Source organism: Hemicordylus capensis, chromosome 1 (assembly GCF_027244095.1).
Source record: "Hemicordylus capensis ecotype Gifberg chromosome 1, rHemCap1.1.pri, whole genome shotgun sequence".
Lineage (NCBI taxonomy): Eukaryota > Metazoa > Chordata > Lepidosauria > Squamata > Cordylidae > Hemicordylus > Hemicordylus capensis.
Genome location: NC_069657.1, coordinates 412,325,388 through 412,342,322, shown reverse-complemented (window position 1 = coordinate 412,342,322; position 16,935 = coordinate 412,325,388). Strand labels below are relative to the sequence as shown.

The 16,935-nt window shown below is 44.1% G+C and overlaps 1 protein-coding gene across 2 annotated transcripts in view; it reads right to left on the bottom strand.

The window, feature by feature from the left end:
• The window catches only part of DUSP10 (dual specificity phosphatase 10), a 62,874-nt gene that overhangs the window by 42,889 nt on the left and 3,050 nt on the right, over positions 1-16,935 (bottom strand). For both annotated transcript variants that reach the window (XM_053308604.1, XM_053308594.1), the window contains exon 2: positions 14,165-15,006. In XM_053308604.1, coding sequence (XP_053164579.1) covers positions 14,165-14,963 — 799 coding nt within the window. In that variant the 5' untranslated portion in view covers positions 14,964-15,006. The remainder of the gene's footprint in view (positions 1-14,164; positions 15,007-16,935) is intronic.

Sequence of the window (16,935 nt, the reverse complement as noted above, 5' to 3'; positions counted from 1 at the left end):
ATTTGGCAAATTCACACAAGATGAATGGCTCAAAGCATGTTGTAGAGCAGTGATTCTCAAACTTGGGTCCTCAGGTGTTATTGGACTTCAACTCCCATAATCCCCAACCAAAGGCCACTGAGGCTGGGGATTATGGGAGTTGAAGTCTAATAACACCTGAGGACCCAAGTTTGAGAATCCCGGTTGTAGAGTGTTGGGCTAGAACCGGGGAGATCCAAGTTCAAATCCCCATTCAGCCATGACACTCACTGGGTGACTCTGGGCCAGTCGTTTTGTCTCCCAGTCATTTTGTCTCTCATTCAGAGGATCAACATGCACTCCTTGGGTGGCGGGGGGGGGGGCGGGAGTAAATGTAAAAATAAAATTAAGACTGACACCTTTTTCCTGCTCCTGCCAATACCATTTTGGACATTCACACATTACTTTAAAAAGCTAGGCAACTGCTCTTTGCCACAGTGTAACTGCAAGGAACGTTTAGCCCCTTTTACAACAAAAACATATATCAGGCAGATTTACTCCAAAGTCCCTGTGAGCTATCAGGGAGCACTTCATACACAATTCGGGGTTTTCACTGCACAGGTAGAGTGTAGCCTGATTTATATCCAGGGTAAAAAAATAATCCATTTTTTACATCAGGTTTTTGGGACAACTTCGAGTTTGCAGTAAAGCCTGCTGTCTGGGAAAGCTCATGGACAACAGCATAACTGCCTAGGATTGCCAGCTGATCGGCAAAATACATGGACGAACCTGCTCTAGTGCAGGCCTGCTCAACTTAGGCCCCCCCAGCTGTTTCTGGACTACAGCTCCCATAATTCTCAGCCACAGCAGCCAATAGCCAGGAATTATGGGAATTGTAGGCCAACATCTGCAGGAGGGCCGAATTTGAGCAGGCCTGCTCTAGTGGGTTTAAACAGCAGCAGGACTGGCTCAACGTTTCATGGGGTCCTAGGGCTGCCAACCTTCCAGGATTGGCCTAGAGTCTCCAGGGGACTATTGAAATCAGAATATCTTAATGTCCTGATGTGGTGGAAAAAATACTGAAAAGCCCTCCAAGAACAGCTTCAGTCAGAGCTGGCAACCCTAATGGGTCCCCTCCTCCTACATGCATGGACACCGACAAAGTCTTTCCGCTTCTATAGCACAGACGCTGGACACTCAAAAATGGTTTCAGGGATGACCAGCAGGCCCAAAGCACCCTGGGCAGCTCTCCACTAATGCCAACCCAACACTGGCCATGAATAGCAGCCTTATATGCAGAAATCAGGAGAAGCTTTTCATGGCATGGAATAAGTGCACATCACTTGTGGTATAAAAGGCATTGCAGCAGGGGCCAGTAAAACATTGGGAACCTGGGTGTCCCTTCCGGCACTAGAGTTTATTTTTTATTATTATTTATTTATTCGATTTCTATACCGCCATTCCAAAAATGGCTCAGGGAAATAATAAAATAATACACAGAGAAATAATAATAATAAAAAAGAAGATGGCTTCCTGTCTCCAAAGGGCTCACAATCTAAAAAGAAACATAAGACAGACACCAGAAACAACAGTCACTGGAGGTACCATGCTGGGGTTGGATAGGGCCAGTTACTCTCCCCCTGCTCAATAAAGAGAATCACCACGTTAAAAGGTGCCTCTTTGCCAAGTTAGCAGGCGTTTATGATTCTCTTAAAAGGAATTATGTGCAATCCCCTTCTCCAACACTCTTCTACGGGACTACACACACTGCAGAAAGCGGGAGGAGGGAGGGGAAGAGGATAATAATTCTACTCATGATGTGGCACTGGATTAGAGCTAAGCCCTGTTCACACATGATGTTCAATAAGTTTATTACTACAAATATTTATACACTAAATAATTTCATTCAACAGAAGTTCTAAAGTGTACAGTGAACACAGGAAGCCAATTCACATGTTATGTTCTGCACTTGTACGGGTGTACAGTTACACAGGTACAATCATTTACATCTTATGCTGAACACCTGACACTTATCTGTACCATGCATTTGAAGGGCTTGTATCTGAATTCACTTTTAAAATTAACACAGGTACTGTCATTCACATAAACACATGTACAAGTGCACAGATGTTTGTACGCTCATACAACAGTGCCTGAATACTGCTCTAGAGCCAACGGTATAAGATGTCGGGAGCTTGGTTGTCTGGGAACAGGTTTGTCACACAATGGAGGGCCCTGTCCACTAAATAGTTTTTCCCCCAGGCCTAACTATTCAGCTTTCATTAGGAATTAGATCTCTACCTCTTAAGTCTGAAGCCAAAGAAAAACATGGAGCTATACTCAATTGCTCACCAAGAAGTAATGCAAATTGAAAAACTAAACATGCATTAGGGTACCAGTGTGTATGATCTAGCTCTTCTGTGATGATTCCTTGTTCCTCAGACCCCCTAAACACAAAGTTTCAGGTTTGTGGCCTCTCTGGCAAGGCCCTTAAATGTGTTGCTCTCAAATTAAAGGGAGCATATTTTGAGAGACAACTGCTGACTATAATACAGTGTCAAACAAAAGCATCAACTGTTCACTTCTCTGTATTATTTTTGCTCATCTGTTCAAATAGGGCAACCACTCATATTCCATTCTCTATGTGCAGGGGTGTTTTTTGTTTTGTTTTTTAAATGGAGGAATATTCAAATAAGCACCTCCTCCACAGTCTGAAACAGTACAGCTTACCAAATGCTGTACCATAAGATTCTCCCAGTTATGACATTCAGCTCCTGAAGAGAGAACATTTCCCATTACAAACCTCACGTTTCTCCAAGATAACCATAGGAGGCAAAGTCCGTACTGGATGGCACTAAATCATGAAATGCAAGAGACAATAGTATTGGTTCTGCCACAGACAACACAGGACCTTCCCCAAGTCAGAGAAACCATCTGGCTCTCATGTCTTAACAAGCCATAGCATTTTACATCACTGCTTGGAATGCATAAAAATTCAAAGATACAATGAGAGCTTGGGAATAAATGGAGTTCTCACCATTTTAATTTTAAATGTCCGTTTTGATAGCAACTTCAGAAAGTATAATCTCTTTAAAACTGAAAGAAGCAATCAAATATTCAGTGAAGGAAAATGAATGTTCCTGGCTCGTCTAGTATGAGAGGACAACTTGGCTGCCTCTTCAGCCAACAGGAACCTTGATAGAAAGTTCTGGCAGAGCATGTAAAAGTGTACTATAGAATATGAGCAAGGTTAACATTCAGAGGAGGGGATGCAAGGCCCTCAGACACCAATACATTTAGCAAAAAGGTAATTTACTGCAGCGTGCATGCAACTACTTGGCAGCCTACTCCTCTGAATCGTAGTCCTCCAAATCCTTTGACTAAGTGATGAAGAGAACTGTATTTGCAGACCTGATTAGAAATCTAGGGGTATGGTAGGATTCTCTACACTCATGGTTCCCATCCTGAGGTCTGCAGACTGGTGGTGGTCCATGAGGGTACTGCAGATGGTCTGTTAAGTTTCTTCTGGAAATCTCTTCTTGCGTTATTCCCAGCAGGAAGGATTCTGGCCTCTTAGGAAATGTCATTTTAAAATTTTTCTTCAACTCATTATATATCATATCCCAAAAGGCCTTTGCCTTCTCACAAGACCCGCACATATGAAAAAAAGTTCCTTCACAATGTCCACATTTCCAACATTTGTTTGGAACATTTTTATACATTAAAGCTAATTTTTTGGGTGTCAAGTACCACCTATACATCATCTTATAATAATTTTCTTTTAAAGTATAACATGCAGTGAACTTTAAATCCATTTTCCATAATTTTTCCCAAGCTGCCATATCTATATTATGACCCACATCTTGAGCCCATTTTATCATAGACGTTTTAACCACTTCATCTCTTGTCTCCTCCAAAAGCAACAACTTATACAGAAACTAATTTTTCATCGTTTTCACACAGCTCCTTCTCAAATCTCGACATTTGATCCTCAAATCCAACTTTAAGATCCTTCTTATAGATTTCCTTTAACTGATGGTACATTTTTATTTTTAAACCAATTTTAAGAGTTTTTAAATTGCTTTGTATTGTATTTTGTATTTTCTCCCCCCACCCAATTTTGGTCTGTTATGATGTGTTACATGTTTTTATTTTATGTGTTAATGTTGTATTACCCTTGCTAACTGAGCAAAGAGGCACCTTTTTAAAGTGGTGGTTCTCTTATATTTAGCAGAGGGAGAGCAACTGGCCCTATCCAACCCGAGCACAGCATCCCTCCACTTCACGTGGCAGAGCAAAGTGCTGCTCAGCATTGGTAGGTTCACATGACATGGAAGGCAGGGAAGTACACAGCTCTCCTACCCTGCCTTGGCACTCTTGCTATGCCAGATGGGGATTGTGTGAATGAACCGGGAGGGGTAAGTAAACCCTCCCGCCGCTCTTAAAGCTACCCCCCACCCCCAATCCGAACCACCCAGGTCCGGACCGGTCCGGGCCCATCCCTAGTCACCATTGAACTGGGTCTCCAGGAGCCACCTGCCAACCCCTCACACTTGCTGCTCATTCAGGGCCAGCCAGCCGCACTGCAGAGCCAGCATGGAGTTGCCCCATCCCAGCGAGAACAGGCAGTCCCTTTAAGGCAGGCCTGTTCTCACACCGGCATAGGGCAGAGGACCAGGACTGTGACATCATCAGACCAGTGTTTCCTCTAACAGGGATTCCCAGATGTTGTTGACTGCAACTCCCACAATCTCCAAGCAATAGCCATTGCAGCTGGGGATTCTGGAAGTTGTAGTCAACAACATCTGGGAATCGCTGTTAGAGGGAACACTGCATCAGGACACTACTAGCACAGAGTTGGGTAGGCCCTGTCCACAAAGGCAGGACCAGCGGGGGTGAAGACACCACCTCAAATCTTGCCCAGGGCTGCCTTCAACCTCGGTACACTCTTGAAGCCATGGTTATGGCAGCCAAAGAAAAAGGAATATTTATACCATAGGGAAGAGGAAGTCGTGCACTCTTTACTCCCAGTCCTTTAAGACTGGCAATGTAGTCATCTGCACTGAACCTCAATTAACAGTAATTGGATTTAAGAAAATCTAATCCTACTGAAAAGAGGGTATAGATCACAACCTTAGTCATTACCCAGCTAAACATATCAGTAAAACTAGATTTAGTCATCTGCTTATCTTCAGGGAAAAGGTTACTCTACAAAACATTGTTAGGAGTGCATGTTTTGATAGAATGTGTTGCCAACATAGCAGTAAAATATCAGAGACAGCTCTCTTTTTTCTAGAGCGAATGGGAGGGCAAAAAATCATGATGGTCAAAGGGGAAAAAAACCCATTAGAGAAACCGGTTTGGTTTGAAGAGCCGCATGATGCTACTATCTATTATTTACATGACAGAATGAGAAAGAGGAACTCTCATCTTAAATTAAGCAGCCAAATATAAGCAGCAACAGTTTCAACCACAAGTTAGGCTAAGTAAGGCCAAAATTACAGCTAGCTCGTTAAGTTCTTGACTTCTGGCCACCAGTCAGAGCTGTTGTTCAGCAAGGAAAGGCATATTATATATTTAGGGGCTTATTATTCATATCAAAACTCAAGCATAGAAATTAAACATTTCACGGATAACTTCTTGGGGAACTGAACAGATAAGTGTTAGGAGAAGATACCGAAGAATTTCAGAGCAAGCCAAATCAAGGTGAATTGGAAGATACCTACACTGACTCGATGGCACAATTTTACCTTTACCTTACAAGTCAACACACTGGTTACTTTCCAGCATCGCAGCCTAAAGAGACCATGCGTGCAGCTGGCACATGCTTTTACATTTGCACTGCTACAGCTCAGACAGCAGAAGAGGTAAGCCACTTTTAGGACAGAGGCTTATTTCATCAGCAATTAAAGTATGCATCACTGAAAAGAAGTCTCATCTGCATGTAGAGTTGTCCAGAACTCCTTGAAGGACAAACAGGACAAAAGTGGGTGTAGTGGTTAGAGTATCTAGCCAGGAATATTCCAGTTCAAATATACAGTCAGCCATGAAGCTCACTTAGATTATGCTTAGCCCAAGATCACCCTCAGCCTTACCTGCCTCATAAGAACAGCCCTGCTGGATTAAGCCCAAGGCCTATCTAGTCCAGCATCCTGTTTCATACAGCAGTCCACCAGATGACTCTGAAAAGCTCACAAGCAAGAGATGAGAGCATGCCCTCTCTTTTGCTGTTGATCCCCTGCAACTGGTATTGAGAGGCATCTTGCCTCTGAGGCTGGAGGTGTCCTATAGCTGCCAGACTAGTAAGCGGTCTGTCAGATATGTCCTCCATGAATCTGTCTAAGCCCCTTTTAGAGCCATCCAGTTAATGGCCAGAGAATTCCATAGATTAATTATGTGCCATACAGCATAATTACCAAAAGCACCATCTGACCTTCTATAGGCATAGCTATTATTCTGTACTTAAAAACCAACAACAAAAAAATACACCTCACAGAGCTGTCGCAAGGATGAAATAGCGGAAAGCAGGGAAGAGAACCATACGTACCACCCCAGACTCCCCAGAGGACGGGTAACAAACCTGTAAAAAACCTACATGTACACAATTAATTTGAACTGAGGCCAATGTGTACATATACCAGCTGCCATATCCAGACTAAAGGCTGTGTGCAGAGAACATTTCTGCTCTTGCATGGGGAAGAGAGATCATTTTCACCTGCCTTTCCTTCCTCTGCAGCCACCTCTGCCTTCTGAAAAATATGATCCTGAGGATTCTACAGCCCTTATAGATATATTTTTAGGAAGCCTAGGTGACTGCCAAGGGAAGAGGAGCAGCGTTCCATCTAACAGGGATTCCCATATGTTGTTGACTACAACTCCCAGAATCCCCAGCTGCAATGGCTTTTGCTTGGGGATTCTGGGAGTTGTAGTCAACAACATATGGGAATCCCTGTTAGAGTGAACACTGAAGGCAGGGGGTGAAATAGCTGAAAGTCACCCCATCCCTCTCTGCACAGGCAGAAGGCACTCCCTGCATATAACTGGATGTCTGCCACTACTCCCAACACCAGTAGAAATTTTAATCTGCAGAAAGCTAACTATCTTTAGCATGTTTTCCCTTCACAACCACCAGTGAGGTGGTTCCATTTTATGAGCACCAGCTCCAGTTAGCTGGAGAAGATCTGTATTCTAACCCGCACACAGCTATGAAACTCTTTGGGTGACCTGGGGCCAGTCAATATCCCCAAGCCTAAATTAGCTTGTGGTATGGAAGGGAGGGAGAGAAAATGCTACCCTTAGGTGCAATTCAGAAGTTCTCATGTAATCCAGGTGTTTTCAAACTTGGGTCCCCAGAGACCAAGGGTGATGGGAATTGAAGTCCAACAATATCTAGGGGCCCGTTTGAGAACCATATATAATATAATTAAAGCAGTATTGTCAGATCTACACTCCAGGGGACAAGTTCAAACATGTATCAAAAGGCCCACTGGCATTAGTATTGCCATTTTTTTGTACTTAAACCAAAGTAGTACACACACATCACACCAGCATCACAACAAAAAGCACCAGACGTCTAGAGCAGGAATATATATTTGATCGAGGTCACCAGCCAGAGCTGTAAATTAAACCTAATTTAATCCGTGGGGGCAAGGGCTCTCTGATCAGTTTCTCCTCTGTGTGACACTGCACCACTGAAATGGCAACAGAGCTGCTTGCCTGACAGGCAGCACCAAACATGGAGAACATGGCACTGGATCAGTGGGGGTGGGGGGGAGGTGGAGACAAACTTGGACAGGGCAGTTAGCAACCAATGTTTACAAACATAAACCAGGAGGATCAGATGGGCCAGCTATAAATTATGACTGGATCACAGGCGAGCAAGAGCCTCACTCAACATAAAAAGCAAAGAGGCTTTATAGCCCCGGCATCCGTTTTAGTTCAGACCCTAAAAACAAAAATTGCATCAAAGGCAGGGCATTAAAAGCCACCGAAGCATGATGGAAAAAATTCCCCACTGACAAGTGAAATCAAATAACATACACCTCTCTGGCCACATTGCAAGCACAGAGGCTGAAGCAGAGCCCAATTATAATATGCATCCCCTGCCCAGATCACACTTCCCAACAAGGTGGAGGATGAGAGAGGGGGTTGATTTTGTCCGTGCTTCTGTCAGTACGGGTGCTTTAAAAAGAATATATGGAGCTGCTGCAGCTCTCTCATTTTCCTGCTGCTCATCCTCACTCTTTTCCAGCCATCATTAAGTAAAGATCCGCAGTATTAATCCTTTGATCTCTCCCCACAATTTTTCTTAGCTGGCAGGAGGGGAGGAAAAAATTAATCTTTTCTTCTAAAGCTTCTTTAGATCAAGTGGCTAAGTGCTTTTGGCTAATTTTAAAACTCCCAACTACAGAGCAAGAGCAGTGTGCGCTGGGCCGCACGGCAAGGATTCTTTCACTCCCCACTGATGATGTAATCAGAGACTCCACCAGGAGCCAAAGAAGCAACCGAAGTCTAAAAATTCCTAAAGGGGCAGTACTCCAAAGGATTTCAGCTACCATCTTGCAGGCCTCAGATCTACATGCCACCCAGACTGCTGCTGTATTGGACACCAGTACTCTAGTGTTCCGCAGCAGAGAAAAGTTAAATATGTTATCTTTTATCATTTCCTGGCTGTCAAGATTGCTCAGAGGAGATAACTTTAGCCGAGAGAACAGTTGCTCCACCTGCAGCCTGCATTCTTATAACATTGCCTTAATGTTCCCCTCCAAGTTAAAGAGGGCAAAAAACTGGCAAGAACCTGATCCTCAGGACTAAATCTCGATCAGTATGGCTTTTTGCAGGGGTTTCGCTGGGGGTGGCCCATGGGGCACAGGCCACCAATGATTTGCTCAGATCCCTAAACCTCATCAGCCACCTCCCTCCTTCATAACCTCTTCCAGAAAAAGTAGTGCAGTGCACCTGCACAGAGCATGGCAAAGAGACCCTTGTCTCCCCTAGCTCTCTGTGGCTTCCGCCTTCATAGGTGCTGCATTACAACGTTAGAGACTTTAAAAATACATACATAATTATTCTGGGAGGATGAAATGATTGAGCTTAATTATCAGAAGGCTGTGGGCCTGGGGCCTGGATCTTTTAAGTACCTAGCAACGCCCCTGGTTCTTTGTACTAATTAGAGTAAAAGTGTGCACTTGCACGGTTGTGTATGGAAATTATGTCGACATTATTTATATACCACCTTTCAACAAGAGTTCCCAAAGCGGTTTACATAGAGAAATAAAAACAAATGAAGATGGATCCCTGCCCCAAAGGGCTCACGATCTAAAAAGAAACATAAGATAGACACCAGCAACAGCTATAGGGATGGTAAGGGCCAGTTGCTCTCTTCCTGCTAAATAAAGAGAATCTTCACTTTAAAAGGGGGCCTCTTTGCTCAGAAAGAATTCTCTCTCTCTCTCTCTCTCTCTCTCTCTCTCTCTCTCTCTCTCTCTCTCTCTCTCACACACACACACACACACACACACACACACACTCACTCCGTCTGCAAAGGCAGACACTATACCTATGGAGAATCCCCTCTGACCCCACCATGATCTGGAATGCTTCACACTAGTCAAGATACAGGAACCACTGATAAAGCTCTCCCAATAGTTTTCTTTTGAATGCCATCAAGTCAGACAGGTCTACATTCCTGCATGTCCCATGACAGGTTTCTATTGCCCATTTCATGGTTCAACAGAATAAAAGGAAAGCCATCCCAAGGCATTAGGAGGGCAGGGTGCATATGTAGTGCAGTGGCATCATAGTGCTAGTGGCACTGTAGCTAAAAAGGCTAGTCACCATTGAATGTCTAGCTTTGCTAGGTATCTGGAGAGGTGGGAGAAAAGGCTCTTGAGGAAACTACGTTTCTAAAGGTTGCTGCCCCACAAGAGGGGCTCCCAAACTTGGGTCCCCACATGTTGTTGAACTCTCACCATCTCCAGTCACAGCCTTTTCAGGACCTGTGAGGTTGATGTAGGGTCTGGATTGATGAATCCAGACCTCTACACCCATAGATTTCCTTCCTTCAAAACACCTTGTGATATTTGTACTGCCAAGGATGAGAAACTGTAGACATTCCTATCTGCTGGATTATTCAGAAAAGTATCCCAGAATTTTTTTTTAAAAGGTCATACATCCCCTTCCATGTTTTGTAGTGATCCATTTGAGATCGCCTCATGGCTATTAAATTTATACTGAACGCAACAGACTAGAAACAAGAGCTCTCAGTGCTGTGCATAGATGTATACTTTTTGGTAGGAGAACTGTGTCCTGAAAGAGGCAGCTCTCCTTCCGCTCACTTTGATTCAGGCCATTTTAATCATTCTTCTTCCATCCTAACAGAAGAGGAAATCTGGCTAGTGGCTTTACAGCAGGCCTGCTCAACTCTGGCCCCTCAGCTGTTTTTGGACTACAACTCCCACAATTCCCCTGCCACATTGGCCAATAGCCAGGGATTATGGGAGTTGTAGGCCAACGAATGTCTGCAGGAGGGCCAAAGCTGAGCAGCGCTGCTTCACGACAGCCATACCATTTCTCTACAGAATATTAATTACAATATAGAAGATGCAATTTAAAGAGGAAAGGGAATGCCACCTGAACCCATCATACCATGTGTCTATCTAGTCCGGCATTGTCTACTCTGACTGTCAGCAGCTGACCTCTCAGCCAGAGGTCTTATTCTGCCCTGCTCCCCAATATCCCTTCACTGGAGGTGTCAAGGGTTCTACCAAGTCTTTCTGCAATACCAGCAGCATTTTCCAAAAGACTAGGAAAATTGGAAGTTACCTTAAACCAGGTCTGCACAACATAAGGCCTGGGGGACCAGATCCAGCCGGCAGGGACATTTTTATTGCCGCCCCCCCAGGGTAGGAATGTCCTGCAGCATCATAGGAGCTGGAAACTGCCTTACAGTGCCATCCCATGGGTGTTTAATTGGAAATACTTCCCATGGGGTACCCAGTAAGGCTTACTTCCCGATAAGCATGCCTAGGATTGCAGCTGGAAAGTGACACTGATTTAGGGAGAGGGGAGGGCATTTGTCTGGGGCTGGCATGCACTCCAGGTGCCCCACTCACTTGGCAGGGGTAAAGCCTATTTTCTGGCCAATATCCTTGTGGATATTGGGGTGTGTGTCAAAAAAAAGTAACTTGAACTGCTTTTATTAAAGTTTTTAATAATATGCTTTAATATTTTTAATAATATTTTTAATGTTAAAATTGACCTTGACACCCATGCACCAAGTCATGGTCGGTTCTGACCAAGCGGGGCATTTGAGATGTGTGCCCCTGCCTTAAACCAAGTCAGACCATTGGTCCATCTAGTTCAGTATTGTCTACAATGACTTGCAGTAGCTCTCCAAGGTTTTGGGGGAGGAGTCTTACCCAGTCCCAGCCCTGAAGATTCCAGGGACTAAACTTGGGACCTTCTGCATGGAAATCAGATGCTCTACCACTGAGCTATGGCCTCATGCTCATTCTTGGACTGCTGGGGACGAAGAAAGATCATAACTGTAACTACTGGTTTAAGTAAAGTGTGCTATCAAGTTGATTTCAACTCCTGGTGCCCACAGAGCCCTGTGGTTTTCTTTTGGTAGAATACAGGAGGAGTTTACCATTGCCTCCTCCCACACAGTATGAGATGGTACCTTTCAGCATCTTCCTATATCTCTGCTGCCCGATATAGTACCAGCGGGGATTCAAATTGCAACCTTCTGCTTGTTAGTCAAACATTTCCCCGCTGCTCCTCTTAAGGTGGACTGGTTTACCAGTGCTCTAAAAACACTCCTTGTGTTTGAACAGGGCCAGATCCAGGGTTCAGGAGGACCTCAGCAAGCTATCTTCCATGACTCTCCTTCCTATATGGATGTGCCCCAAGACAGTGTCCCACTTTCTGGTGGTGCCCCACCACCATGCAGAGGCCACAGGCATAGAAAAGGAATCAGCAGTGGACCCTTTTGAGAGCCCTGAGTAACTGCTCAACTATGCCAACCTCCAACACCAGTTCTATGCATGAGATTCCAATAGCTAGTTAACAACCCAGAGAGCAGGATCTAGACTGTTTATCATGACTCCCATTAAAATTAATGAAATCTGCATTAGTCATGACTAACTTGTCTCACAGTTTTCAACAGTGCTTAGTAATGACCGACAGTGTTCACTCTGTGAACACAGACAGTGTTCCCTCTAACAGGGATTCCCAGATGTTGTTCACTACAACTCCCAGCATCCCTAGCTGCAATGGTCTTTGGCTGGGGATTATGGGAGATGTAGTCAATATCTGAGAATCCCTGTTAGAGGGAACACTGCCCTGGATCCTGCCCAGAGAGACTCACATTAGCTGCCTGAAATTCGTCTACCTTCTTTCAACAGGTTTTATACAGGTTAATATAAATTCTCTGGTCTCAGAAAACCTGGGCTACCTACAAGCTATTATGCTAAAAAGAGAGAGGGGGGATACATTTTGGAAGGGCAGTATATAAATTGAAATAAATAAACAAACAAACAAACAAACATACTATTAGTTTTAGGTAAAGGTAGACTAACAGATCAGTTGTGCAGAACTGAGGAAATTGTCATGTTCTAGTTACCAGTGATAGCCACAGTAGCTGTACCCCTTATTCTGCTGCACAAAAGGTAACTAAGCCTACAGAATGCTCTTCTAAGCAATAACACTAAAAATGTTACCCAGAAATTAATAATAAGAGCTTTCAGCCAAGTAGATGTATTGTGCTCAGGACACTAGCCTATCAATGGTCTTGTGGTAGCAAGCATGACTTGTCCCCTTAGCTAAGCAGGGTCTGCCCTGGTTGCATATGAATGGGAGACCAGAAGTGTGAGCACTGCAAGATATTCCCCTCAGGGGATAGAGCCGCTCTGGGAAGAGCAGAAGGTTCTAGGTTCCCTCCCTGGCTTCTCCAAGATAGGGCTGCAAGTGATTCCTACCTGCAACCTTGGAGAAGCCACTGCCAGTCTGTGAAGGCAATACTGAGCTAGATAGACCAATGGTCTGACTCAGTTTATGGCAGTTTCCTATGTTCCTATGTAAGATCAATCAGTATTTCACCAAGCTATTTGCACTATATTTTTCAAGGAGTCCACCTTCACTTAATGAGTTCAGGCCACTCGTATTCTGTGACTGTTTCATGTTACCAAAAGAGGTAAATGCCAGGGGAGGGGGGTCTTGTACGTCTTTGGTGGTGTGGGAGTAGAGCTCTCATCTTCTACCACTGTGAGCTCCATAAGCACTTTGGAGTGGCTTATGGAGCTCCAGAAGCCACAAATTCCACTTCAGTGTTCCAGAGAAAGCAGGGGAACAGGAAGTGCAAACCACTCACACTTCCCCTTTTCACTTCTCTCTAAAGCAGCAAATGGAAGTCAGTCTTGAATGCAAGTATTACCAATATCCAGCTCTACCTAGACCGAGACCATTTAGGACAGGGAAACACCTTATTATTTTCTATGTAAACTGCTTAGAGAACTTTTTTTTTGTTGAAAAGCAGTATATAAATAGAAGTATTAGCACCCTGGGTTGGCTAATGCTGTTAAATTTGGCCTCCATCAGTTCTGTAACTAGTTCATTTTCTGTAGCTACTCCCTTTGCAAGGAGAGTACTGCCATGTTTTTATTTCAATTTTCTGCTTACAAGGGTTCCAAGAATATCCACAAGGGCTAAGGATTTGCCTTTTCTGTTTCCAAAAGGAGATTCACCCCATCCCAGGATGGCTCTGTGTAACCCAAGATCTTTGGAGCAAGGCATAGTTCTAAAGGACTGCAGAGGCTTCCTCCATTATCATTGTAAAAGAAAATGCAGATAAAGCTTAACTCTGTGCCCTCAGTCAGAAATCTCTCTATTACCAAACAGAAAACAAAAAGCACCCAAGCCCAAGAAAAATCCTGTGAAATTCAGAAGGTTGCATACCACATTATGAACTTGACTGGTCCTAATAAAGATATTCATTCACTGTTCCCATGAAGGAACCTCTACTTTGTAATCTTTCTAGAATCAAGGATGTTAAGACTTCACACCCCCTTTGACAAGCTCTACTGCATCAAGCAATCATGAATTACAATCACAAAATCTGAAGTTTTACCTCTTGGTGACCTGGCATGAGAATTGCAGCCTCCATAACAGCACAGAAGAAAAGCAGTAGAACACTAGATATAAATACCTTTGAGAACCAATGGTTCCTTGCCTTCTCGCTTGAGAGACTCCAGCACTACGTGCAATGGCTGGGAAGGTATTACTCTGCTTGGCTCATTGGTATTCTCATCATAAACAACAATTTCTTTGGAAAAGATCCTCTTGAAGGAGTCCTTGCCTTCCCGGCAAGAGATCAAGTCCAAGACAGTGATCTTGCCCTGCTGAAGCCTTCTCCTGCTAATCTTATCAGAGCAATTAATGTGGACAGCCCCTTGGATGTGGCTTTTGTTGTACTCCATGAAAGGCCGACAGTCAATGATGACGGGCCCTTGGTGGCTCTTGGTGCATTTGGTCATCTTTTTGGCCAAGTCATTGGGATAGATGATTTTGATGCTAGCCAATTGCTTCGTCGGGCCCGAGACGGGGCTCCCCACACCACTTGAGGGACTCAGAGGGCCAGAGTTCTCATTGTTGTTGACCATTTGGGTAGCAGGGCAAGTGGTCGAGGTTCCTACGTTGGCAGAGGTGCTGCTGGTGCTTGCTTGAGTTTGGGCCTGATTGTCCTTGTCGTAAGTTGCCACAGTGCAGCAACTGGCACTGCTGCATCCACAACTCAAGGAGCGGGCAGAGCCGTTGGATGAGGGCATATACGTGAGATTAGCAGCCTTGAGGGACACAACAGCTGTGCTGAGGAGACTGGTGTGGCTCTCGCTGGCAGAAGCAGCAGATTCAAGGTAGTTGGAGTCTAAGCAAAGATTGAGATCCTGAGGTCTTACGGGCCTTGAAAGTGCCACTACTACCCTGTCGTCTAGTGGAGATGGAGGCATGAGGAGGCTGAGAATGGCAAGTCAAAAGGAACTCAAGCTCTCTCTGTTAAAAGAAACAAAACAGATCAGGCATCCCATGATGCACAGGGCTTCATACTCACAGCCAGTTAGCAGCGTTCTAAACATGAACATGCGAGAACCCAAGTCCCTTTCTACAGACAAGTAAAAGAGATGGAGAGTGTTTATTCCTAGCTACTACTGCTGCTGCCACCGCCACCGCCACAGCAGCACAGGACAACTGTTCTAAAAAGCTACAGATGCACAGCTACAGAAGTCTGTAAGGGAGCTAGAAAGCTCTCTTTCTCAATCTTTGTAGCACAGCAGAACTGTCACAACTCAGATCCCCTGCAGACCAAGGCTGTATGTATGCTGCAGTTCTCCAGGGTATGGTCTGAGGGCACAAGATGCAACAACCTTGCTGAAACTAACCAGGTCTGGCTCTGGTCAGTGCCTGCCTGTGTCTGGGATGCATGCCACCATGAGTTACAACATGAAATAAAGACCGGATATAAATGCAATATCCAAATACAGATTCTGTGGGCACACAGGAAATTGTGTCCTTCACTGCAGAATTCAGCTTCTTAGGATCTCGGATTCGTTTCAAGAAAAAGCAGCTTTCTAGCCCTTGCAATGGCAAAGCTTTTCTTATGTGAGTAATGCTTGGTGAGATCTAAGAAGCCAGCAGAATTGTTGAGCAATATTTCTAGATAACAGAGAGCAAGGTACTGTTCCTTGCCTTGGAATAACAAAAGAAGAATAATTTTTTGCAAAATAGCAAAAGCTAGAGCACAAATTGCAAGAAATGAGAGAGGAGGTAATTTTGCTTGAACCCACACAATTTATACAAGTTGCAGAATTTAAGTTACCACCATGCAGAATTTGTTAAACAGCAGCAGCATATGCTACTATTCGTTAATACATTCTGCATGAAGGTAGCTCACAGGCGACATGCTAACCTAAACCTGCTACAGACTGACTTAAACAATTTATAGCAAGGACTGCAACAAGGCACAGCAGATAGCATTAGACCCCTCAAGCAAGTTAGCCATGCCGTTTGTTCCAAGGCAAGGCAGTTCACCATGAAAAAGATCCTGCCCCACTCCTACATCTTCTTATGCCTTCTACAAGTTCAGTTGCCCAAAGCTAGCAATGCATTCTTGTTCCTTAGCAATTAATAAGAATGCAGATCACCCAAATTTGTCTTAGAAGAATGTTCAACTTTGCCTAGCAAACCATTTTCACAAATTGGCTTTTTTGTGTGAAAACCCTCAAGCAACTATCCAGAAAACTAAACAAATACTGAAAGCTAGCAAGGAGGGTTTTTTAAAAAGAAGAAGTCAGAGGATGTCATGCATCCCTTATGAGCAGAAGTGTGTTTTATTTCGATAGACGCCCTGGGGTATCCAAACTTTAAGATAGCAATACTCCCAGGTTTACCTCCTCCTCATCACTTCCCTGCTCATGACAGGACAGCTTGAGACAACGTCCTTTTCTGCTCCTAAAAATCAGAGATGAGATCTCTTCAACTGCTACCACCATGCAAGATCATAACATAAGTTACAGTTAGTTTTATAGCAGTATTCCGTGATCGACTATAATGACATTTGACATATTCCAAACAATCAGTCAAATGATTTTTTTAAAAAATGCTGCTTGCATTAATCTGCCAGAATCTTAAGCCTGCAATCATAAGCACTTGGATAAAAAAACTAACTTCCATTTAACTCAAGATAGCTTACTTTTGAGTAAGCTTGATTGGGATTCGACTAGAAGTACTACGATGCACAGCATAAAGAATCAGGGAAAGCTTCAGACTGTATTGAATATAGGAAGCTGCCATATACCGAGTCAGACCATTGGTCCATCTAGCTCAGTATTGTCTTCACAGACTGGCAGCAGCTTCCCCAAGGTTGCAGGCAGGAATCTCTCTCAGCCCTATCTTGGAGATGCCAGAGAGGGAACTTGGAACCTT